The sequence below is a fragment of the Nanorana parkeri genome, unplaced genomic scaffold, assembly GCF_000935625.1.
Source record: "Nanorana parkeri isolate BGI_ZX_2015 unplaced genomic scaffold, ASM93562v1 scaffold964, whole genome shotgun sequence".
NCBI lineage: Eukaryota > Metazoa > Chordata > Amphibia > Anura > Dicroglossidae > Nanorana > Nanorana parkeri.
The window spans coordinates 507,245-531,312 of NW_017307232.1; the positions used below are offsets into that span (position 1 = coordinate 507,245).

At 42.1% G+C, this 24,068-nt stretch overlaps 1 protein-coding gene across 1 annotated transcript in view; it reads right to left on the reverse strand.

Annotated features, from left to right (window-relative positions):
* SV2C (synaptic vesicle glycoprotein 2C) overlaps window positions 1–24,068 on the reverse strand; it is a 146,588-nt gene that overhangs the window by 92,590 nt on the left and 29,930 nt on the right. The window contains exon 2 of the mRNA XM_018566623.1: window positions 15,945–16,613. Within this exon, the coding sequence (XP_018422125.1) occupies window positions 15,945–16,503 (559 nt within the window). The 5' untranslated portion in view covers window positions 16,504–16,613. The remainder of the gene's footprint in view (window positions 1–15,944; window positions 16,614–24,068) is intronic.

Consider the following 24,068-nt stretch of genomic DNA (forward strand, 5'->3'; position numbering starts at 1 on the left):
TCTCTCCCCTCTTTCCCCCAACGTCGGTCGGTGCCCCCCCCCCCAACCTTAAAAACTACACTACACTGCACATTAAATGAAAATAAAAATAAAATCTTGCTTGGAGCCCAGGCCTCCCCGGCCACCTGGGCCCCTCACACAGCAAAGCTGAGGGGTTTTCCTAATCCCACTGACACTAATAATGGGAAGTTTTGACTCCCACTGACACCAATTATGTTGAATTATGCGTTAAACGGAAATCAATGATGGGAAACTATTCTCTCACTGACCACTAAGGCAGGCTCTGCGAATGATCCCTCAACGATGCAGGGGCATTTTGTACTTCCACTGACAATAGATGTAAGACATTTTAACTCCCACTGACCACCTAGGTAGGAGCAATTTTAACTCCAACTGACCACTGATGCAGAGGAGTTTCATAATTACACTGACCATGGACACTTTTTTTACTCTCACCAATGCTGGGCATTGTTTTACTCCCACTGATCACCAACCCTAAGGCCTTTTTTTTAACTCTTGGCCACAGTTCTCCCCCAGCACTCTGACAGACAGTGAACTGGTCCTTTGTTTGAACAGTATGAGGACCCCTGCACTTCAAGAGGCCTTGTCACATAAGTAAAAAATCTGAGCAAAGCAGGTACCTGTACATGGAATACGTAGCACTACCACCTCTAAATGCCATGTTGCTGCTGAAAATCCTACACTGAAGTGTGCTGGCAAAACAACACTTCCAAGAGTGTCGGTCTACTTGGTCCCCTGCAGCTTTCATTGGTTCCTTCTACTGACCTTCACATCACTACTGTATCCTCTCATGTGTAGAGGTCAGTAGGAGAAACCAGTGAGTGCTGTGGTAGACCAAGGAAGGAGAAGTTTTCCCAGTTGACAGCATGTCAAAATTTCTGAACAGAGCAGCACTCAGTGGCACGGGTGGCACAAGAGGTATTTTATTTCTTATTTACTTTACTATTTCTTATTACTTATTTACGAATAGGTGCTTTGCTCAGATGTTTTACTTATGTGATAGGGTCTCTTTAAAGCCCAAGGATGATATCTCAAGAACCGGTCTATAACAAAGTGTACCTGTAAAGACAAAGTTTCTATGTGGCCATACTCCTCTGAGTAATCATTTGCTATGGCCTAAGCCAAGGGAGGGCATCTCCGGCCCTTCAACTGCTCTTGAATTAAAAGTCCCATGAGGCATTGTAAGACTGACAGCCATGACTCCCAGAGGCACAGCCATGTTGAGATTTGTAGTTAAATCCCAGCTGGAAAGCCGGAGTTGCCCACTCCTGGCCTAAGCCATGTTTTTGGAAGGTCTGGGTACACATGGGAAGAGGATATTCCAACTCAGTATATTGTCAACTCCTAAACTTGTATGCAATGATTTATGGCACTGCTAGATGTCCTTGACAAGTGACAGTCACCTTACATTGCTAAATTACATTGCATCAAGTGAATGAATTTCAAATGACTCGCCCAGAAGAGCTAACAACATATAACATAGATGACAGATTTATTTTCAGTTTTATGACATGATAGAAGTTAGCTTATGTTTGATAATATTGAGCAGCATTATATATACCCTCTAAACTGTCTTGGTAAACAATTATTATGCTAATATATCTTACTTTATTAATATGTATTTGGTAGGCTGTCAACATGCATTAAACACACTTCTCTCTGATATCAGACAGTGAGTGACAGTAAATGGATACAGTAAATCCCTTCATTACCAAATATTCCCCTCTGCTACCTATCAGTTATTCTATGTACATTAGAATTAAGCATGTTTGAGGTTTGAAACCCACTAAGCTACTTGATTTAAAACGATCAAACTTGACTCCTCAGTAATTCTTTTGGATGACATTCTTAAACTGATCCCACCTAATAGGACAGGAAGACAAGTGTTTAAAAAGCTCTGCCATACCGCACCTCTGTTTGCTAAGGTTTAAGGTAAAGTCACATCAGAGGATCCAATCTGCCATCACGGAAGATTCCTAGAAAAGTAATTATACTTTCAGTTTATCTGCAGTGATCATACTCTTAACCTCAGAGGACCCCAAAGATCCATTTAGGTGGAAATATAACTCAGTCCATTGCCAAGTCATCTACAGAAAATGTGGACACAAGGAGAAAACAATTACATATACTTCTTTAAGAAGGGCAAATTCATGTTGGGAAGTACATGGCACTTGCATAATTGAAACCTACAGAAACTGAAACGCCTCCTAGTGTAATTGTATTGTCAACATAAACAGTTAAAGGAATTACTGAGACACTGGCCTGGTAGTCATATTCCAATTTAGGGTCCATTCACACCAGCCCCTATGAACTGCAAAGGGGAGCATTGCTCAATGCAGTCCCAACACATAGGGAAGGCAATTAGTCTTATGTCCTATTAGTTCAGTTAACCCCAAAAAGGTATGTGCTGAAAAAAAGTAGGACACAACACCTTGCTATGAGCTGTAATGCACCGCAAAGCATTGCCACGCATAGCACATAGATGGACTGTAAAGTTTAATAAAGTCTAAAAAAAAAAAGCACTATGGTGCATTGTATAATACATTGGATTGTGCATGCACAACACCACTGGTGTAAGGTTTAATAAAGTGTAAAACAAAACACTATAGTGCATTGTATAATGTATTGGATTGTGCATGCACAACACACACCACTGGTGTAAATGGGCCCTTATTATTATTATTATTACATAGTATTTATATAGCGCCAACAGTTTGTGCAGCGCTTATACATAAAGCATGCTCTCTGTAACACTAAGAAAAACTATATAGCTTTAAGCTGAACTGTACTCTTTCTGTTTAATTACCCCCGGGTATCTATCATTTTTTTAGACCAAAAGTAAGGTCACCTTCCCAAACCATTATAAATGATAAAACTAACAAACATAGTTATGATTCCTTCAAACTGTTTCTTACTTACTGTTTTATCATTTTGAATTTCTTCTCCCCACATTTGCTGGTGGCCATTTTTAGAAGAGACAGATATAATAACCCCTTTTCTGCCAGGGCCAATTTTGCATTTTTTGCACAGATGTTAAAATACACATTTTAAGCCTAAAGATTACTAAAACCCCTGCATAGAATAAAGTGGTGTTAGTTGCATTGTTTTATGGCGCATGATATTAGCTGTTTATCAAACCCAAATTTTCAGTAAAAAATCCACTTAAGTTAATTTTAGGACACATAAACACAATATATTACCCAATTTTGGGTAATGTATTTGCCATATTGGGTAGCCCCACTGCAAGGGTTAAGAAAACGTTTTCCTGGAGTTTTTCTTTAACTTTACTTTTAGGACCTGTTCAAAGCCAAATCCATTGGAATCCATTTTTCAACAGATGTCAACGGATGCCAATGGAAGGTAACGTGAAAAATGTATGGGTGGAAGTGGGAGCAGTTCACACTGCTCCATTTCGTTTCCTTGCAGTGTGCTGAAACAAATTAGAGCATGCTTTTTTCAGCACATTGTAACATACCGTGACAAAAACGGATGTAATCGCAATTAAACAGAAGTTAAATAAAAAAATTTTTAAAGATCACAGAAGGCCCTAAAACATTAAAAAACTGTTTTAAATCTTTTTTTTCTTACTTAACTTAATTGCTATGACATAGGGGACCCACAATCCCCCTGTGTGATAGCACTTTAGTGCTGACAGGTTCTTTTAATTAGACCCCAATACCACCACTGCAGCCCACTGAAGCTAAACATGCATAGATCGTGCTTGATTGGCTTTTTCGCCGGCCTGAATGACAGCTCAGTAACCGGAATTGACAAAATCATTGTCACTACCCAGGTTTAATCAACAGTGTGGAGTTCAGCAAAAGGATGTTCGCTGATCTCCCTTCCCCCCTCTTTCAACTGACACCCGTGATACTGGTCCCACCATGCCCACAGGGAAACACGCAGGGTGGGGGGACGACACTTTTTAGAGCAGGCGGAATTACTGCAATCACGTTCAGTGCAAAGCCAACAGTTACACATGTAAACTCCCAGCTAGAAGTTTGGTTATAGGCCTCTCTGCTGCCGACGTATGGCATATGTTGGCGGCAGTGAGAGGGTTAAGGGGATTACTGTGTTCTCTATAAGAGGTAATGAATGCCAGTGTGTCACATGCACATATTACATAGCATGCAGGCACCTAACATGAAAAAATATATCTAATGCTTGGTCCATTTTAGGCTACTTGAAATGTGATGCACTAAACAAAAGAAAATTAGTTCACTACTATATGAGCTCATATAGAAAACAAAGCCACAGAAATGCATAAGAGATTGAAAAAAAAAAATTTACTTTAAAGAAATACAGTACCATCTCTATACACATAGTAAATAAAATAAAATACCTAAAATAACCTAAACAGACACAGATTATACATGGAGATTGGGAAAGTAAACCCCTGTCTTTTATTATATCTAATTTTAATATTGATAGTATTTACCTGTTAGAAAGGTGTCTCGATTTATAAAATGAATTTAAAAAAAAGGGTATTTCTTTTTATTCCTTTGGGGACTATTCTTTGGGGATTATTCCACACGGCCAGAGTGTAGAGTTCACAATACTGGGGCTATGCACTACATCACATATAGAGCCAAAGACACAGAACACATAGTTTATGATTATTCCTTCAATTAGCTTATTAAATCTTTTTATCATATTACATTTTAAAGAGCTGGGGTAGAGGGGCGTTCTTATATTAAATGCCAATTTCAAAAGCATGGAGCTGGCTTTCTGGCCAATCAGGAAGCCTGATAGCAGGTAATGACTCGCCGACTGGCTTCCTGATTGGCCAGCTTCTCGACCAATCAGGAAAGCGGGCAACAAGTCATTACACGGCGCCCGGGTTCCTGATTGGCCAGGAAGTTGTCTCCATGCTCCCTCGTCACCAGGTGACGAGAGAGCATGAAGCTGACTTTCTGGCCAATCAGATTATGTGTGAATTTCAACTTTCCCTATAAGAACTGAGCTTGGTTCTGCCTTGTCTAGCCTTTGAGCCACCTTGTTGGACAAAGAAGCTGTACTTCCCTTTAAAAGAGAAAAGCTGGCCATACACTGGTTAAAATTCAACCAGTGTATGGCTCAGTCAGCACCCCTCGGTTCAAAAAAGTTGATTTTCCAATTGAGTTTTGTCTAAGAAGGCGGTTGGAAAATTCTCATTCAATCAGTGGCTGCAGCCAATCAGATCAGGGTATTCTGACAGTGGCACACCTGCCGTTGTCAGAATACAATAGCCACTTGTGTAAATACTTTAATTCCTTTTTTCATGGTACAGCGCCACTCCCGACAACCCTCCATGCTCATATTGCGGTTTTTCTTAAACCAGATAAAGATCCATCTAATTGTGGTAGCTACTGACCTATCTCCCTCCTCAATACGGACATTAAAGTATACGCCAAGATTCTGGCGTCTCGGCTTCAGGGTTTGATGCCCCAGCTGGTCCAATTGGACCAGACGGGCTTCATTCTGGGACGAGAGGCAAGAGACAGTACCCAAAGAGCTACTTCTTTAATCCACCAAGCTTCTTTCTCTTTAAAGAATACAATGCTCTTGTCTACGGATGCCAAAAAGGCGTTCGATAGAATGGATTGGGATTTCCTACAGTCCACACTTCAACATATTGGCATAGGCCCTAGGTTCCTAGCGGGAACTATGGCCTTGTATGAAAAACCTACGGCTCAAATTAGGGTCAATGGCCATCTCTCTGACAGTTTTACCTTACAAAATGGTACTAGACAGGGATGCCCTCTGTCCCCATTATTATTTGCACTTACCCTGGAACCTTTTCTTAACTCAATCAGGCAGAACCCTGATATAACAGGCATTAGGGTTGGCAACCGAGAACATAAATTAGCGGCCTACGCCGACGATATACTTTTTTTTATTCAGCAACCTTTGATTACACTACCCTCCTTACTTCGGGAATTTGAAACATTTAATTCAATATCTAACTTTAAAATTAATCTCACAAAGTCAGAAATGTTAAATATTACTACACCCTCACACGTATTAGCACCCATAGGAAGCACCATGCCCTTCACTTGGCAGACTCACAAGATGAAGTACTTAGGTATTTATTTGACTTCACGACTAGCTGCTATGTACACAGCTAATTACATCCCTATATTGAATTCTATCAAAAGGGATGTGACTAAATGGCTTTCTCACCGTCCTTATATTTCTTTAACGGGCAGGGTAAATGTCATTAAAATGGCAATCTTGCCTAGAATACTTTATTTATTTCAAACCCTACCTATAACACTACCTAGTTCGTATTTGCGCACTCTTAAATCAGTGGTTGGCCGCTATATATGGAAGCGTACCCCTGCAAGGATCTCTCATGGGACTCTTATCCGAACTCGAAATACAGGTGGATTAGCCCTACCTGATTTCAATTTATACTATCAATCCACGGCTCTTAATAGACTACTAGATTAGAACTATCACGGGGAGACCAAGTGGTGGGTACATATAGAAAATAGTCTTTCAGAGCAAACTTTGTCAACTGTAAGTTGGATCCCCCCACAGTTTAGAGCACTGGGACCAAATACATCTCCCTTAACTTATCATACCCTGAAAATATGGGATAAATTATACCCACGCTTGGTGGGGAATCATAACTCCCCCTTGATGCCTTTGACAGGCCATTCCTTTTTTATGCCAGGACTTCAAGGCCAAGGTTTCCTTAATAGGGCTACTCGCCGCCTTTGACACTCTCACAGATATGGGATGGCTTGCAACTGCACTCACTGCCACAGCCACAAAAATTCGGGGAATGCCTTTTGAGAAATTTGTATCTCTTTGGGGAGTAGAGGTACTATTTAGATTTATTCAGGTTTAAAATGAATTGTTTAAAGTCCACACTAGATGGAAGTGTATTGTATAGGGTGTCCATGTCTATATTCTATTTTTGTGGGGGGGGGGGCTGGGTTTGTGTTGGAATGTTGTAAAATGTATTTTTCTACGAATATATGTGTTATTTGTGATGAAAATAGTAAAAAAATAAATGATAAAGAATACAATAGCCCAGTGGATTTCCCCATCCAAAAATAGTAAGTCATCCCTTCATTAGTGTATGTTCCTCTTTGCATGTCTACAGATCTGTACTGCCTTTCATTATGAATGTTCTGAGATCAGTATGTGTTATTATTACATTTTTTCAGGCGATATTGTATATTAGCCTGCTCAGTTACTACTAATTTCCTAAAGTATAAAATGCCAATAACAATTTTCTATTCTTGTTATCTATATTTTGCTTATAATTTTCAATTTTGAAAGTGAATATTTATATAGATATCAGCAGGAGACAGTGGAGCATGAAGAAAATTTACTATTCCCCTGCTTCATCCTCTGCCCTGTATTTTTATATTTGTGTATTTCTATGTATGCACCACAAAGCTTACTTAACCCTCTGGGGTTAATATATATTATAGGGAAAGCATCAGACATTCCTCTCCACTGTTTTTCATAATAGCTGCCCTGCAGCCAACAGTCCCGTACCATTACCATCCTCTCCTGAGAATGTGACTATTCTTTACAGAGTGTTCATGTCCCTGCCATTACATAACATACTGTATCCATTTCTTTAGCAATAACGTATTACCCAGAAGTCTTTCTGCTGGTGAGGGGCCCCAGTTTCAAATCCGCACCCATGCATAATATTTAAAGGGCTGCTAATTGTACATATCTACTGATATCTTTGCAAAGACATCTTTGTACTTACAGTGGAACTCAGGTTTGTATATTTATGCATTCATTCAGAATGCTTTAAATAAGTGTGTTAGGAATGATCATTGTGTGCTTGGAACCATGCTAAGTATCTGCTATGCTACCATCTGTTGGGTTTCTATAGCTGTCTAAATCCCTGTAGGGAAGGTTCAAACTCACTATTTGTCCTGGTGACTATTTGTCCTGGTGACTTATACTGACCCTAACACTTAACATTCACTTTAACAATTAACCAATAACTCTAGCCTCCCCTCAGCAATTGGACGTGAACTGATAAAACTAAGGATCTGTTATGTGTTAAGGATTACATACTGCACTTGTCAATTGTCTTTGATTTGCCAGGGCAGTCATGCATTTCAGTTAATCGCCACTGACCCATGTGTCCCGGCTATGTCCCGAGTTCACAGCGTGACCCGCTAAATTTTACTGTACATGTGCCAGCTCACATTGCTGAGTATAGTGTAAATCAGGGGTAGCCAAACTCCGGCCCTCCAGCAGTGGTGGAACTACAAATCCCATGAGGCATTGCAAGATTCTCACAGACATGACTCTCGGAGAGAGATGCATCATCGGATTTGTAGTTTCACCACAGCTGGAGGGCCAGAGTTTGGCTACCCCTGGTGTAAATGATAGTGCAAACACACTATGTTTCGTGGCACGCCCCCCCCCCCCCCCACACACACACACCTTCAGCTTGCAGTGCCAGCGCATTAGGTGCTTCAGGGATACAGTGACTCAAAGCAGCACTACCTGGGAGAGAACAGTACTCACTTATACAGGGACTAGGGCCTTCAGAACACCCGGCTAAAGGGAATATTTCAGAAAAAAAGAAGAGCTGTGACATATCCCTAACTTCCAGCCAATTGCTGTGGCAGCCCATTCACCCTGAGAGCCCAGGTGAGGCAATTCAGTTTCAGTCACACCCAGACTCTAGTGTCCCCTTAATCTTCAGAGCCCAGACAGGTGTGTCTCCACCACCAGAGCCCAGAAAGGTGTGTCCCCATTCATCCTCAAAGTCCACATAATTGTGATGTGTTGCCCCTTTGACCCTGAGAGCTTAGTTAGGTATGCCTGCCATCCCCCTTCTCTCAATACCCACTGCATCTGCCTTCCCCTTCTGCCACCACAAACCTTGCCTGCCAGTGGCGTAACAACCGGGGGGGCAGCTGGGGCGCGGGCCCCGGGCGAAAAGTGAAGGGGGGGCGCCGGCCGAAAATGGCACTTTCGGCTAAATGCCAAAAGTGAAATTTTCCTGCCGTTTTGTCGGCGCGGCCGTGATTCCTTTCATCCCCGCTGGGACACAGAGCAGTGCCCAGCGGGGAGGAAAGGAATCAGAGAGAAAATGACAGCCGGCCGAGCGCTGTGGGACAAGCGCTATGAGCGGACGGTGTCTTTCCTCCCACACCGCTCAGGCCGCCTATCACAGTCCGGCAGAGCGGTGTGGGGGCGGAGACAGCCAGCGCTGTCACAGGAACTGCTATTCTTCTTCTCTCACCACTCCTCGCATCTGCCATCCCACTTCTCCCACCACACACCATATCTGCCACCCCTTTCTCCCAGCACTGAGCAAACCTGCTGTCCCCCTTCTCTAACCAACAACTGTCCCTGCTGTCCCCCTATTCTCCTCACCAAGCATGCCTGCCATCCCCCTCCTCTCGCCAATCACCAAGCCTGCTGTTCCCCTTCTCTCACCAAACACCACATCTGCCACCCCTCCCTCTTCTACCACTTAGGCCCCGTTCACATGTAGCGAATTATCGCGTGATTTCCGCTGCGATATCGCGCATTTTTGCCGCGCGATATCGCGAGAAGTCGCCGGCCAATGCTATTCAATGGAGCTGTCTTAACTCCATGTCGCGCGTCGCTCGTCGCGGTCGCAAGTCGCTTCTACCGGACCCTTTTTCCGGCGGATTTTGCGCGATTTTGCCCTTTTTCTATGGAGCCCGACGGAGAAGGTCGCGCTACCGTCGCTGGATCGTCGCTGGCACGTCGCCCCGAAAGTCGCGCTATCCCGGCCGTGCGGATCCGCTGCAAAAGGTATGTCGCTACGTGTGAATGGGGTCTTAATGCTCCTGCCTTTACTCCCCACTCACTGTGCCTGCTGACCCTTCCCACACAAACCCCTGTTATCACCACTATGCCTGCAATCCCCTCCATGTTCTCAACCATCCCAGCCTTGCATGTTCTGGAACTGGCACACTTATGCTAGCAAAAATAAAAGCAAAATTTAATTTCAAATGGTCACCTTAGCAATCTTCTTACACTAGCAATCTTGTTGCTGCTGCCAAATTACTAGCAACAGGATTGGTTACCTGCTTATATGGTATTGTTCCCTTGCTGGCTGAACACCTTACTGGTGGTGAGTGAGATAATGCAGATTTTCTGCCAAAAAGGAAGCAATGCTATAGAAGCATGTGATTTTTCTCTGCAAAAGTGGTCCAGATTGTGTCAATTTCATATTGATTGTGTTGCTGTGGACATGTTTCTGGATGGGTCAGTATGGTACTGATTCTGTCTGTATATATGTTTTTGGATGGGTCAGTATGGTTCTGATTCTGTTTGTAGACATGTTTCTGGTTGGGTCCGTATGGTTCTGATTCTGCCTGTAGACTTGCTTCTGGATGGGTCAGTATGGTATTGATTCTGTATTTAGACATGTTTCTGAATGGGTCAGTATGGTTCTGATTCTGTTCGGGTCAGAACTGCACCAATTCTATTTGTAGACATGTTTCTGGTTAGGTTAGTATGGTACCAATCCTATCTGTAGACACATTCCTGAATGGGTCAGCAGGGTACTCATTCTGTCTGTAGACATGTTTCTGGATAGATGTCAGAACTATTGGGGCTAAAAGGAATTAAAAACTATAAGGCCTATGCATATTATTTTACATATTGTAATATGGGCATCCTGGAAGCCATCTTTGTTCTCTCTGTTATATCAGTATATGAGGTGAATGTGAGTTCATGGTTCCTGGATAAAGACTCTAATATCAGCAGATTTTAAGAGCCTTACCACATACATTCCCAGGTTGTAAATTGTGGGGGTACCAGACAACAACCACAAGATAAGGACTGGCCATGGGGCCAGACTGTGTTGTAATGAGACTGATAACCGTCATGTCTCACACTTAACAAAGAACAAGAGACTATGATTTTTTTTTTCCTTTCTCTCATTACTGGAAAAAGAACTCATTGTAAATTTGCCGAATGAATAAGTACTATTAATTGCAAGAGATTGTATTACCGTCTTTCCCCGAAAATAAGACACTGTCTTATATTTTTTTTGGCTCAAAAAAATGCACTAGGTCTTATTTTCGGGGTAGGTCCTTTTTTTTTTAATGTACAACAATCCACACTTATTACCGGTAGAAGACTTACAAGACAGGAGTGAGTGGCTAAGTTAAGAATATTGTGATCATGGCAGTCAGGGGTGCCGTACCTTACCAAGAGCAATTTGGTAACCAATCACTGGCCAGAATGAGCGAAGCGCGCTTTTACTATCAATTCCTCACAGGCGGAGTGCATTTGGTATCACTCCACATGTGATAGGAGTCGGCGCTATAGAGGAGGCATCGGCTTATGCAGCTCTGCTCCTTCCGCTGCCGCCTCGCTTCCTCCACGCAGGCTTCGTTGGCACCGCTGATTCTCTCCTGCGGCTCTTCAAGTTCCCCCTTATGCCACCACCGGCCCTGGGAATGGTCACAACTAGGTCTTATATTTTAGCAATTCCCAAAAATAGCACTAGGTCTTATTTTCGGGGTAGGTCTTATTTCCCGGGAAACAGGGTAGCAATCATTTTTATTGTATTATTAATATTGCACGAAGCATCTACATCAGTGGTGCCCACAAGGTCGATTGCGATCTACCAGTCGATCGCGTAGCCAGTCGATCGCACTGTCCTCTCCTCCCGCCCCTTCTCTGGATCCCCGCTGCGCTCCCCAGCGGGGATCCGAGAAGAAGTGAAGGAACCGGCGGCGGGGGAGGGCGGAGGACGGAGCCGCTGTCACAGAACTAATGCAGAGCGGTGAGGAGAGAGAGAGACGCTCGGCCAGGATCTGACAGCCGGCGCCTCTCTCTCCCCTCACTGCTCGTCCGTTCTGTCACAGCGGCTCCGACCCCCCGTCCCGTCCCGGGACATCACGTCCCGTTCATTCATGAGTTTCTCAATGGGGGGAAGCACTCTGTACAGAGGCTCCTCCCCATTCAGAAACTGCTTGATAGTAAAATATTTTCTGAATGAATGGGAAGCCTCTGTGCTTTCCATTCATTTAGAATAGAGGCTGCAGAAAAAGAGATTGAGGACTTTGTGTCCTCAATTTCTTTTTCTATTTTAAAAGGTAAATATCAATTAAAAAAAAAATAATGAAAATAAAATAAAAAATTGTAAAAAATAAATTAAAAAACGTTGTTTTTTTACTTGCCTCAGGCGCAAAAGGAGCTGGCTATGGCTATGCTCCCGTGGTGCTTGTGCGGCTGCCGGCTGAATGTGTCAGATGCTGCAGATGGAAAGGTGCAGGACAACCCATGTGCAACGTCGGCCACACGAGCACCACGGGAGGACAGGACGCCAGGACCTGTAGGGCGCAATGGAATGTAAGCCGGCCGACTCCCTGCGTTCAGGTGCGGGAGGGGGTGTGGAGCTGTATTGAAGTCAATGGCATCGCCCACATTGTGATCGCCCGCACTCGGAACGCAGGCACATTAGTGCCTGCATTCCGGTCCAGTGCGATCTGCAAAAATAGTGCTTGCAGCATTTTTGCGGATCGCACTGGACTGGAACACAGGCACTAATGCAGGCGATCGTACTGTGGGCGAGGGGCCTGCCTGTGGAGCCTGGCTGCGGTGCCATTGTCTTCAATGCACCGCCACGCCCCCTCCCGCCCCTGAATGCAGGTGATTTTTCGTTGGTAGATCGCAATGAGCTCGTCATTTGAAAAGTAGATCTCCAGACGAAAAATAGTGGGCGCCCCTGATCTACATGCTTACTTAATTGAATAATTTCACATTTTTTTTGTTATATATATTCTTACAATATTCAACCTATATTCAATATATATTGTTTAGTTTTAGCCATTGAAACATATTAGTATATATTATTAATATGGTGGGTTTTTGTTTTAAGTACAAAGAATTAGGTTGGGTATACCGTTATGTTGTTATCAGTGAAAGCATATGTGGAGAACCACGTTTCTTAGTACCAATTACTTCACTCTCAAGGTATTTGGAAGAACATTTAATTGCCGTTGTTCAGACTTTCTCAAAGCGGTATATCTATTAAGAGACAGTAAGTCAGACAGATGCTGCCATAGAACAGACCACCCTATTAAATGTATGGTTTTGTTCAAGGTTTAGGTCAGACGTCATCTTAAAGAATAATATTGGAATTTTAAAGGAAAAGTCCAAAATTATTTCTATCTGTTAATATTGCCCCCTTTAGGTAATTGCGGGGATGGGTTTTAGAAAAATGATACTTTTTTGACGTCATAATTAAGAGATAAGAAATTCACGCCTACATTCTTGGGGGATAAAAGTTAGGAGAAAGTTAAGAGAAGGGGGACGAAAAGGATGGAAAGAGGGAAAGAAGGAAAGAGTATACAGGAGGAGGTACAAAGACACTGGTGAGAGAGATCTGAAGCTGGTTGACGGGCTGACCAGGGGAACTGAATCAAAGAGGACCTGAACATCTCTTGTTCCTACACAGACACAAAGCTGACATCTCTCAGACAAAAGATTTGACAGTTTTTGGTAAAGTATACATTTCTATTTATCTGTAGGCAATTGACTAGCCATATATATCTGACTAGACCATTCGGTCCTTGTTAGTATCAAGATTGAATTGAAATAATTCTAGCTGCAGTAAGAATTGTCTCTTTTTCAATCTTAGTGATGTATACTTAAAAATAAAATAACTCAGTGGAAGTTTGCCTTAACCTTAAATATATTCTTGGCTAATAGCCAGTTCTGTGCATGGTATAACAAGTTAGTTTATGCGCAGTAGAAATTGAAGCTGGTGAATATCTGTTGGCTGGCAGAGGTCACGTGTCAAATCTGCACATTTTGTTGTCATTCTGCTGAGCTAATGATAAGCTACTAATTACATTCCAAGAAGTTACTTAGTTTTGTTACATTGATATTTTGAAATAATATCCTGTGGTTTTATTTTTCTCATTATCTGTGTTGATCAATATTATTGAAATTATGTTTGTTTATTACCAGTTACATTTTGATTATTATTCTGCACTGATTTTTAGTTATTAAATATATATATCTTTGCACCTTATTGTACTCATTTTGTCTTCAAGTTAGCGCAAATAAACAAACTCGAGTTATTTTGTGGAAATAAGTTAGGAATCTCCTTAATTACAGATCCTTGCTTGTTTTCGTAAATAGAAAACTGTTTATTTTATCAGAGTAAACATTCTGACGTAGGTCAGTAGGGTACTGATTCTGTTCGTAGACATGTTTCTGGATAGGTCAGTACAGTACTGATTCTGTCTGTAGACATGTTTCTGGATGGGTCAGTACAGTACTGATTGTTTCTTTATGGAGGTTTCTGCAGACATGATGTAATGATGTGTTAATTTGATTTGGATTCAACATCTGAAACTATGATCATGATTTTGATATTGTTATAATATTGTACAATCTGATGCTGTGTTGCTGTGTATACAGTATGTTGGGGATGTGCAAATACTATATAAATGCCTGTAAACAATAAATAAATAGGTTAACAATATGCCTCTTGTAGAACTACACCCATTTTAAGTTGAACGCCCTGCCCCTAATTATAGAACATTCTCCTGTTCCAATGTTTTGGTGGACTCAGCATAAAAGGTGTCCCTGGAAATGTTCTGAGATGTTGGCAACTATGGAATTGATTGTGCACAGCAATACCCTGAAAGATTTACCTTTTTATTGCTTTCCTCCTGCGTCTAGGCACTCCTGTGCCTTGAGCCCTATAGCTGTTTATCTGCAGCGTGAGGTCATCTCGTGTGTTCCTGACTGGTAGTCGCATAAGATTTGAAGTGATAATTTGAGGATGTCACTACCATGCTGTTTTATTTCTCCTCATAATTGTGTATTCAATATAGATTAGGGTAAATTAACCCCACTGACTATTATGGCAAGGATTTCATTCTTGCATTCTGTGTGCAGTGTCATTTCCCTATTGAAAACACAAGTCATCGGGGCCTAGCACCAATTTTCGACCCATACTTGCACCGCTGGGTTTCTTCATACAGAAAAAACAAGTCTCTTATGCTTGATATTTCATACTGTTTGTGTGTTTTCAAAGACAAACTACAGTGGGCCAGATAAACTATTGCCAGTGTGCCAAATGTTTGGAAACCTTATTTTTGGGATGCTTCAAATAATAGTTCAGGCTGAAAGGTTTGAAAAGAAAGATGCAACTAGTACACCAATGGTAAAAGAAACCCCCAAGTGCATCTTTTTGTACAAATAGTCTCACAAACTGGGCCAAATAAATAAAGGTTCAGAAAATGAGGTGTTTTTTTTTTGTGTGCACAGCTCAGAACTAAACAATAAACTTTTTTATGTTTTCAGTTTTTTATTTCAGTCAGGTAAATATATATTATTACATAGTTACATAGTACTTGAGGTTGAATAAAGACATTAGTCCATCAAGTCCAACCTATACATCGTATATTGAATATTTTATATTTAGTGTCTCTAGCCTGCTGGTGGAGATTAATTCTCCATTTCACGTTTACCATGCTAATCTTAACTGCTTTACTGAAACAAAAACTGCTGTTTGTACTTGAAGGTCAGATGTCACACATAGCCGAAGCACAGGAGTGACTCGCACCTGCCCTTCCTGCCTGATCATATGGCGCCCTAGGGAGATTTAATTAAAAAGAGACTGTCACAAATGGAAAACACTACTGCTACGCTCTCTATTTAGGAAACCCAAAAGCCTCTACCATGCCACTGTCATGGGTGCACCATGTATTCATTGTTTATTTTTAAAAGAAACATCTTAAATAGAGAATTAAACCATTAGGGTTAAATGCTTAGTTAAATGCTTCTAAATGAGAAAACAAAACCAATAACATTTCCCTTCACTTCAACTCCATCAGCCAAGTACATTTTGATGCATGTATCCAAACCAATACAATTTCAACCATTTCATTTTTTATATTTAAATATATATGTGCAATATAAATAATTGAAACTGTACTCACCAAGCCACCCAGAACTTGAATCTGGTATACACATATCAGTCTCTGCACTTGGCAGCACAAATCCAACTACAAACACTTCAACTCCATCAGCCATAAGAGCCATGCCAAGCACAAAGAAAAGGGTCCACTGAAAACGTCCATGCCCACATTCTTGAATAATGAGTTCATACTGCTGTGCTAGCTCTTCTTCATCAGCTTTCCTTTCACTTTCCAGCTCATGGCGGGCTTTATGCTCATCGGGGATAGGTTGACCTAGAGCAACCATCCCATCTTTTCCTTGACCGGGTATTCCTTGATATTCTCCATCATATATCTCATCATCTTCATCGTGTCCTTCTGTTGCTTCACTTGATCCCTCATCCTCGGGTTCTTCATTGTAGTTGCCATGTGTGTAATATGCCTCTTCATCTGGAAACTGATCTTGGATCCTGTGGGCATATCCATCATGCTCTACGTTCCTCCCTTTGTTCGGGCTTTTGGTTGTGTGTCTCTTGGCTTCTTTAGCTATGTCCTTAGCACCTCTCACCAGAGAAGTCCTGTCTCTGTAGGTATCTTCCATTGTGTACAAGAACTAGGTTTTTTGCAACTGACAGCTCAAGTCTGGTTTGATGGATTAGGTGCCTCTGTTGTTACAGAGATGATGTATTAGAGGGAACTTGAAGTATGCATCTGAAACATAAAGAGGACAAAAGAGTTTTAATAGTAAATCTCAGAACAGCTGCTTGTAAAAAAAAAAGAATCCTGCCGACCTGCCTCCTAATAGCATTATGAACACATGTTTTGTAAATAATTTATGTAGAATATGAATTTGCTGCTCAAGCCTGTGAAATGAAAAGGACAGTAAACATGTGTTTCATTGCGGCTCATTCATGGTTGTATTTACAGCTCCCTCCTTTTACCCTGCTGCTGTACATGCTGAGCCAGTGGAATGGTCTAAGGCGACGGTGTAAAAGGGAGCAACATCAAAGCATTAAATATATTGATTACTTATTTCTTTTATTTTTTTCCACGTCTGGCAAAAAACAACTGCGGGTCAGTTCAGCAGCAAAACTTGGAGGTAAGAGGTAAACAGACTGCTGAGAGAAATCACAAGACTCTGCAGCTAAACATACAGCCATTCTTTCTTCATCTATATGGAAGCCAGGAAACCAGCAATCTCAGCTCCCTATACACTATTCATGACAGAAAACCTTTAAGCTTCTACAACAGACAAATATATATTGTGTCAGTCAGTCAATTATACACTGTAGGCTGAAGGGGACAGTATAGTGTATTTTCAGTGAGCACATATGTGCAGTGATAATTGTAGCATTAGAGTCATTTTTTCTATGCAATTAAACATTTCAAAAAGTCTCCCACCATTGGCATTTATTCACTGGTGGGTCTGATTTGAAGTCTCTGTGTGGTTTTACATAGGCCTTTCATCTTATGTAGGGCCAGGGCTGAATTTGTCACAATTAAACTGAGGCCCAGCCTTGGGGCAGCAGGGAGCAGAGGGGCGGCAGAGGGGCGATGTTGCCGAGATCACTTGCGTGCAGCCTGCAGGTCCGTCCTCCCCCCGCCGTCCCCCCGCACCTACCTCTCTCCATGCTGCGTCCTTCCGGCTCCAGCTCCCGGCTCCGTCCTCTCCTCGCTGAAAAATAAATTTAAAAAAACTATACAATAAAAAAAGTATAAAAAAAAGTAAAAGATAAGATAAATAAAAATGTAAACAAGTAAAAAAATAAATAAAAAGTAAGAAACAATACAAAAATGTTTTTATACGAACCCTGCTGCCCCCGCCATCTGGTTGACATTCTCCATGGGGGCGGGGGGGGCACTATTTAAAGTGACATTAAACCCTCAGATTTTTTAACAAATACCAATACTGTAATGTGTGCCTTACTGTAATCCGTGGTTGTTTCCCTTCTCTTTGCTGCTCTTCCTTTTAAATCCATATCTCTTCTCATGCTGGGGGAGAACTTCCCTTTGCAGCTGAGTGCCTCTTCCTGTAGTGCTGGCTCATGTTGTGAACCTATACACAGACACCATGTATCCATTCCTGAGACAAGGCAGTCTGCTGCAAAACAGAAGTTCTGCCCAGCATGAGAAAAGAGAAGGATTTAAAAGGAAGAGCAGCAAAGAGAAGGGAAACAACCATGGATTATAGTAAGGCACACATTACAGTATTGTTTTATGTTAAAAAATCTGAGGGTTTAATGTCACTTTAAATAGTGCCCCCTTCCCCCATGGAGAATGGCAACCAGATGGCGGGGGCAGCAGGGTTCGTATAAAAACATTTTTTTATTGTTTCTTAATTTTTATTTATTTTTTTACTTGTTTACATTCATGCTGACTTATCAGCAGTGATAAGTCAGCATGTGTGGTGCTTTCTATTTATATATTCAACTCTATGAAAAAGAAGCAATGTGTTATGGGAAAGAGCCACACTGAGAATGTGTATATGGAATCTGCTTCCTCAGCTTCGTAGCCCCTATGTGATAGCAGTAAAGTTGAGTGTAAATAAAAAATTAAAAAAAGAAAGTAACATAAAAAAATTTAAAGTCCCCCGCCCCCCACATGCATGCACATATAACGCAAACACGCGTCGGGTGCACCTACATGCAAAAATTAATATTGATGAGCAGTAAAAGCTTTTAAAGAATCGCCTATGGGAGATTTTGGGTAGTTTTTTGCGGTATCACGTATGTACGCAATTTTAAGGCTTGACATGTTTGGTATATATTTATATGGCGTGACCCCCTCTTTTATATTTTACCAAAAAATTGGGTATTATATTCTGTTTATTTATTATGTATATTCTGAGTAAAACTTACTTTTCCCAACACTTAGAGCTGCTCTAAATAACCGACAGATGATCTATCACATGGCCACTGATCAGTCAGTTCTTAGTCTCTGCTCCGAGCAGAGAGCAATGACTGTCAGTCACTGCCCCCCTTTTCTCTCTGAGCTGGCTGGAAAGAGATGGTATGCGTGACTGGCTCAGGCTTACGCAGAGAGGCAGAGCCAGCTAAAAGCTAGGCAGACAAGGTGATTTCCAACAATATTGCATCTCTCTTGACTGCTTTAAACTGTCTCTTGACATGGCTTTAAACTGTCAGCTGGCATTTATTCAATTTCCGCACTCATCACCTGGTGCCAATCTTAATGTCTCATTTATTTCAATGTCTTTCACTAGCAGGAACAACATGGGTGCTGTATGCTCTTTGCAGACTTTTAATTGCTCCACTAGAGCAGTTCTTTAACCCACTTTCAATGCAAAAGTACCAAAAGGCTGAATGCAACCAACCACAAACAGTTTCTGTCGACACCGCAATATGATCTAAAGCCTTGATTCTCATCTGGTGGGTCGTGACCCAAAAGTGGGTCGCGACACTATGTTCAGTGGGTTCGCCGTGTGCCTTCCATTGTGCTAGGTGAGAGGCTCCTCAGCTCCTCCGGTCAGTTCTCTTGTCAAGCAGCCATTCAAAATATGCTGCCCGGTGCCGAATGTCTGCTTGAGGTGGGATGGGCTGGGGCTATTGCCGTGAGGGAGCTCCATCCATACGTACAACTCCCTTTGCGTGTCCTGTAGAGGTGGCTGCACCGGAGTGATGTCACATTCTGGCTCCCGGAACCGCTACAGGGCACGCAAGTGAGCTGTACAAGCATTGCACATATGGATGGAGCTCAATCATAGCACAGCAGCCCCCACTGGACCCCAAGCTGAGGATCAACTCCAGCTCTCGTAAGGTATAGGGACTGGGTGCATCTATTGAATGGCATCCCAAACACACCTCCTACCCACAGTTTGATTGCCCGCTTTGGAACATGCGGTACCGCAACCCTGTGCGTTCCATTGCAGTGCGACTTGGGTCGCGACTTAATGACCAAGGACAAATGTGGGTCCTGAGGTTACACAGGTTGAGAACCACTGATCTAAAGTGTCTGTGGGGAGCTGTGTTGGGGTGCTGTACTTTATACAGCAATGCCATCAATTGGGCTAAAAAAGGCTGCAGAAAACCACCCGTGGGTGGTGTGTCCCCATCTCAGCGCGCCCGTGTACTCAGGCGGCTGTCTGATGGGTCCTCACGGCCGAGGCCCATGGCTGCCCCCTGCAGTGCCTGCAGGGTTTTTTTTTTATTCTCAATCACAAAAAAATAGGGCATGCCTGATTTTTTGCACTTACACCGTACACATGTTCCAGTGTGGGTGGGAGGCATGTCTGCAGCACCATTGACATGAATGGAGCCACCACGCCCCCTCCCACCACAGAATGAGCCTTTGTTTATGCGATCCGTTACGTTCATCTCATGAGACTGTGCGATGAACGCACTGGGTAGTGTGAACAGGCCCTGAGTGATAAACACACCTTCATAAGGTTGTTCTGGACACTGTTCTGCCATACCTGCCTGATAGTTACCCTATCAGGCAGGGTGCTCAAGGTAGAAAAGTTTGAATAAACTTTATGTATGGGAATAATTATTGCAGTGGGGCAACCCACTTTGTTTTTAAAAGGAATGTTGTGTTTGAAATTAGTCATTTTATTTACAGAAGAAGCAAGAGAAAATCAAAACTTACCCTTGCAGTGGGGCGTGGGGCTATGCCCTTAACTGCAACAGTTAAGTGCTTGTTTTGTCTAGGGGACTCAAATAATGCATATTTACTTACCTGATGCTCGGTCCCGCCGCCTCTTCTCCCCTGGGCTCCATTGCTTTAAGGGCCACTGACGACATTAATCTTTACATATAGCTTAAAAGTGTGCTTAAGGGCCTGTTCACATGGTTTTCAGGTCCGGATCAGGTGCAGAACTGCAGACGCGGTGCTATTTGTTTTTGCCGCGTTTTTGATGCGTTCCAGTTAAAAAATTATATATATTTTTTGCTGGAGTGGGGCTGTCAGTATGTTAGCTGCAGTGCGTTATTGACGTGGTTTGACGCATTTTTGGCGCGTTTTGCGATTCCGGACCGTTTCCTGACCAGACAAAATGGGACATGCAGTATTTTTTCTGTCGTGACCTGAACGGACTGCGCACGTGAGAACTGTAGCCCATAAAACACATAGGGATACATTGGGATGCATTTTTAGTGCAGGAGCATACGGATCAGGTCAGCACAGAAAACGGACGTTGTGTGAACAGGCCCTTATAGCAGCTAGCTTCTGCGGTACTGTCTTTTTAAATAGTCCATAGTGCTCTGAGGATCTTTTGTCATGTATTAAATATGTATTTGAAAAACAAAGACTGTACATATAGCTTAAAAGTTTAAAAACATGCAAACTTAAAAAAGAGAATGAACCCAAAACCTTCACAAATTCACCTGTAACTGAAATCTGTCCATAGGAAAAGTACAAATGAATACATGGCAGATCATGTATTAGATAAAGTATTATGTCTGTGGGTTTAGACAATTCATCGCTAAATGCCCAGATTATGGATACAATGCAATACTAAGGTCAAACTGTGTGCAATCATTTTGAATCATTATCTGCATTGTTCATATCTCCTGGCTTTATACCGTTTTCTGTGTTTAAATAGAAGGAGAAAAAACAGGTGATTTTTAACCGTTGACTACTCTGTAATGTCAGAATGAATAAAAATAAGGTAAGCAAAGAGACTTTTCCAGCTCCAAGACTAGACTAGAGAAAAACTCAAAAGTTAGGAGACAGCTGTCATTTTTAAGGAGCTCCTGGGATTTGTACATCTCTGTCTTAATGTACGATTTGTTTTATATATAGCTTTATTAGGAATGCACCGATACCATTTTTTCAAATACAAGTACTGATACCTGTCCAAGTACTCACAGATACAAGTACTGATACATTTTCGTTTAGTGTCATGTGACAGGTTTTCTAAAACAATACAGACATGATTTCAGGAGAGTGGTGGAGCGCCGTGAAAATGCCAAGTATCGGCACTGGTATCTGAACATCCCTAGAAATCTCTAAACGTCTATAAGGCTTCATGCACATAGGCCCGTGAGGGTGTAGAACAGAAACTGGGATTACACAGGTGCCCATATTAGTGAATAGGTGTAAGCAGCTGTACACCCATTTATGCCGCTAGTCACAACCCTAGATGCAGCTTTAAGGTGCTTGGTCTACACAAGAAATGGAGTAAATGAGCGCACAGTCAGATAAACCCTAGAGATCTCTAAACGTCTATAAGGCTTCATGTACATGGGCCCGTGAGGGTGTAGAACAGAAACTGGGATTACACAGGTGCCCATATTAGTGAATAGGTGTAAGCAGCTGTACACCCATTTATGCCGCTAGTCACAACCCTAGATGCAGCTTTAAGGTGCTTGGTCTACACAAGAAATGGAGTAAATGAGCGCACAGTCAGATAAACCCTAGAGATCTCTAAACGTCTATAAGGCTTCATGTACATGGGCCCGTGAGGGTGTAGAACAGAAACTGGGATTACACAGGGGCCCATATTAGTGAATAGGTGTAAGCAGCTGTACACCCATTTATGCCGCTAGTCACAACCCTAGATGCAGCTTTAAGGTGCTTGGTCTACACAAGAAATTGAGTAAATGAGCGCACAGTCAGATAAACCCATTTCCTACTATGGATGGGTGTAGACCGCAGCTGTGTAATTCCAGGTGCGGAAATACAGCCATGATTTAGGTTCTACGGCATGCAAAGGTTTGGGATTGCTTTAAATGACCACTACACATAAAATGCATGTGGCTTATGCAGAAGAGTTTTTTTTTTACATATGTAAATACTTTGGGAAATGAAAAAAACAAGAACAAATTTAAAACCAAGTCTCATAAGCAATAGTGATGTACACAGATGTAATTCTGTAATTCAAATGTGGCCAGCTCCTCTCTTAATTCATTTAATTCTCTTAGATTATTGTTAATTAAATATCTGATATATGAGACATTAGCGCCAAACATTACTCCATAGAGAGTACAATTAGAAATGACAGCATGTCCTCGTTTAATCCTCGGATAATCAGAAATCACAAGATGTGTTAAAGTCTGTATTAAAAAACATATTTAGTCATTCTGTTTGATACAAGCACATTTCCTCATACATTCAAACGCTACAATGCTGCCTGTGAGCCTGCAGATGGCAGCAGTGGTGCCAAGTATACCAACTAGACTGCCCAGTAACACGTACAATTAATTGATATTGTAGTTTCTAATTTATTTTCATCTCCACCATTACAGTCATCTAAAGATGAACATAATATGCCTTTTCAAGCAGGGCACCCATGAGAGCACTGGGGGGCTGCCAGTTGACTGTCACTGGACTGGAAATGAAAGAACTGGGAGTCACCAGGGTCTCATATCAGCTCTGCAGCCTACAATGGAGGTATTTCTACCCTCTAGTGTAGTGGCAGTGTAATGCCTTTTAAATGTAGGTGTAGATGAATTGAAAACTCTGCTGACATTTACATCTTATGGTTTATGGAGGCTGCTATTGCAGGAAAAAACCCTTTTTAAAGTGTGGTCTAATTTGTTCTAATAGAAAAAATATTTTTTCCTGATCCCCAAAGGCCATCGGATAATTCCTGGATTAACATTGAAGCATTGTGATTGGAGGAGGCAGATCCTGTCATTCATCCTCCAGTCCTCTATTCACAGAATGCTTTGCATTCTGGGAAAGAATAGTATGAGTTCTGTGAATGAAGGAGAGAGGCGTAAGGGGAGGGTGAACGGTATCGATGCTTCAAAGTCACAGCTGCTGATCTTAACCACCCCCCCCAGCGCCAGAAGATCAGCACTGTTATCTGGAAGATCATGCCAGCCTGCATAGCAGAGGATCAGCACAAGCACATGATCGTGCATCTGTGTGCAGACGTTTGTGCGTCATGTGGCGTGTGCACGCTCATTGTAAATAGTGGCAGCAAGTGGGCTATTTATGACTACCCAGAGGCCATACTTGTCATCTCAGACTCGGCGCTATCCGGTATCACTGGAGGGAGGATTTCTACACCAAACAGCAGTCAGCCGGACATGGTACACACTATAGGTATGTTATGTACCTGGTGCTGCATACGGAAAAAAAATGTTACAAAACTTCAGCTTTAAATAATTAACCCTATAGATGTTGTTTGCATATATGATGGAAAATAGACGTACTATAAAAAAACACACTTTAGGGACACGTCATACTCAATATTTTTTCACT